At 45.9% G+C, this 1,922-nt stretch overlaps 1 protein-coding gene across 1 annotated transcript; it reads right to left on the reverse strand.

Annotated features, from left to right (window-relative positions):
• Window positions 1–6: 6 nt before the first annotated feature.
• On the reverse strand, window positions 7–1,916 carry LOC121964895 (actin, alpha skeletal muscle). Its single transcript, XM_042515075.1, has 3 exons — window positions 1,889–1,916; window positions 1,514–1,695; window positions 7–456 (listed from the first exon to the last, which is right to left on the reverse strand). The coding sequence occupies exons 2-3, from the start codon at window positions 1,691–1,693 to the stop codon at window positions 313–315; spliced, it is 324 nt and encodes a 107-aa protein (XP_042371009.1). The 5' UTR covers window positions 1,694–1,695; window positions 1,889–1,916; the 3' UTR covers window positions 7–312.
• Between the last annotated feature and the right edge of the window lie 6 nt (window positions 1,917–1,922).

The raw sequence follows: 1,922 nt of genomic DNA on the forward strand, positions 1-1,922 counted from the left end.
AACAGAACAGATGAGGAGAAGAAGAGGTCGACAAACACAGGTAGAAGTTTTCTTGACCATCAGTGGATTATCACTAGAAGGAGTGAAAGCTGTATGAAGAGTTAGAGGAACATGTGTCTGTAGGAATTTTCAGTGAGTTGCTGAGGATCTGCTGAGCTGAGACTAAAATGTTGAACAGCTGCTCGATTTATCTTGTGTGTTAGCTTTCTTTTCTTTTAGTCAGTTCATACAAGATAAACCAGAGACTGCTGTGGTTGGATGGAACGGTTGAAATCTTCCCTGCCGGGGCAGACAGGGACGACATAGAGTTTTCTAGAAGCACTTGCGGTGGACGATGGAGGGGCCGGACTCGTCGTACTCCTGCTTGCTGATCCACATCTGCTGGAAGGTGGAGAGGGAGGCCAGGATGGAGCCGCCGATCCAGACGGAGTACTTCCTCTCTGGAGGAGCGATGATCTGAAGGTGAGGAGAAACACAGGTAAGACAGGAAGCAGTGATGCTTGATATGAACAGCAGCAGCCTTCATGTATTATTAAAAACTACACAACTAGACTTCTGCAGCCCCTTTTTGACTCAGTTGTCAGACAGCTGAGAGAAAATCTGGCCTGTGATGAGGACTCTTGCCAATCACAGTTCATTTAAGAGAGAGCCTGATTCACTGAGAAAATTATCTGTCCAGCGTTGGCAACATCAGTCTGCACCTCAAAGCAACCTGAAAAAGTCTAACAGCGAGTCTGACAAAACAACATGAAACACGTGTTATTATTGGCTAAGTGGTTAAGATGGAAACAATGTTGCCAGTAGTTTAGTTTTCTGCTAACCGGAGCCAGGGGCTCACAGGTGCTGCTTCGAATTCACGTTAACAAGAGCCTCGAATCACAGTACATCATGTCAAAGGGCTTTAGAGGCACAGGCCTGAAGTGACCTGCAGTGGCAACTTGTGAACGTTGAACCACTGAACCCACCTATTGTTGCTGGTCTTGCGCAGGTTAGACCCGCTGGCCACCAGCCTGTTGCCATGATTTTATGATAGCTAAATATGAGTTGTCTGTCTCGGGAGCTGCTCCCTGCTTTCCTCCAGGAAAATTACTTTACATCAGTGGGGAGCGAGGCGAAGGGACCAGAGTGAGAGACAGACAAGAAGGGGCTGTGCTTGTCTGGTAGGAAGGGCTGAGGACATGGAGCATTCATAAAGGTTACTGTATGAAGTGTTTGTAGAGGCTGCTGTTTTTGGCATTCGTAGAGGCTGCTGTTTTTGGCATCAGTGCAAGTTACTGTATGAAACATTTCGGAAGGTACAATGAAATGAGATTCAATGAGTCAAAGTTTGGGAAAAAAACAATAGGATACTGTATGAAGCATTTGACGTGGACAGACAAGAGAGCTGCACAAGGAGGGATGTATTTTCAAATTCAAAAACACCCAGCTATAAGTTAGTTATAGCTGTTTTGGTAGCACAGTACTGTAGTCGTTAGCATTGTTGTCAAAGGGGGTCCCAGATAAAATGAACTACCTTGATTTTCATGGTGGATGGGGCGAGGGCAGTGATCTCCTTTTGCATGCGGTCAGCAATGCCAGGGTACATGGTGGTGCCACCGGACAGCACAGTGTTGGCATACAGGTCCTTACGGATGTCCACGTCACACTTCATGATGCTGTTGTAGGTTGTCTCATGGATGCCAGCAGACTCCATTCCTGAACACGGAGAGAACAAGAGCTCATTTAGTATTTGAGATAAGACGCAACAGCTGAGCAAGGAGGCAAGACCATTCTGATATTATTCCATTTGAAAATTTAAAATAAAAGAACACAAACAAACACACACTAGTGTTCATTTAGTCAATATTTTTCTCTGGCCACACAGTCGGTGTTAACACTGATTACCCACCAAGGAATGAAGGCTGGAAGAGCGCCTCGGGGCA

This window comes from Plectropomus leopardus, unplaced genomic scaffold, assembly GCF_008729295.1.
Source record: "Plectropomus leopardus isolate mb unplaced genomic scaffold, YSFRI_Pleo_2.0 unplaced_scaffold17659, whole genome shotgun sequence".
NCBI lineage: Eukaryota > Metazoa > Chordata > Actinopteri > Perciformes > Serranidae > Plectropomus > Plectropomus leopardus.

What these genes read in the sequence shown, in the direction of transcription:
- LOC121964895 (XM_042515075.1), bottom strand. Translation starts at nt 1,693, where the DNA reads ATGGAGTCTGCTGGCATCCATGAGACAACCTACAACAGCATCATGAAG. An exon ending in CATCCACCATGAAAATCAAG is followed by an intron (nt 457 to 1,513) that starts GTAGTTCATTTT and finishes CCTCACCTTCAG; the next exon opens with ATCATCGCTCCTCCAGAGAG.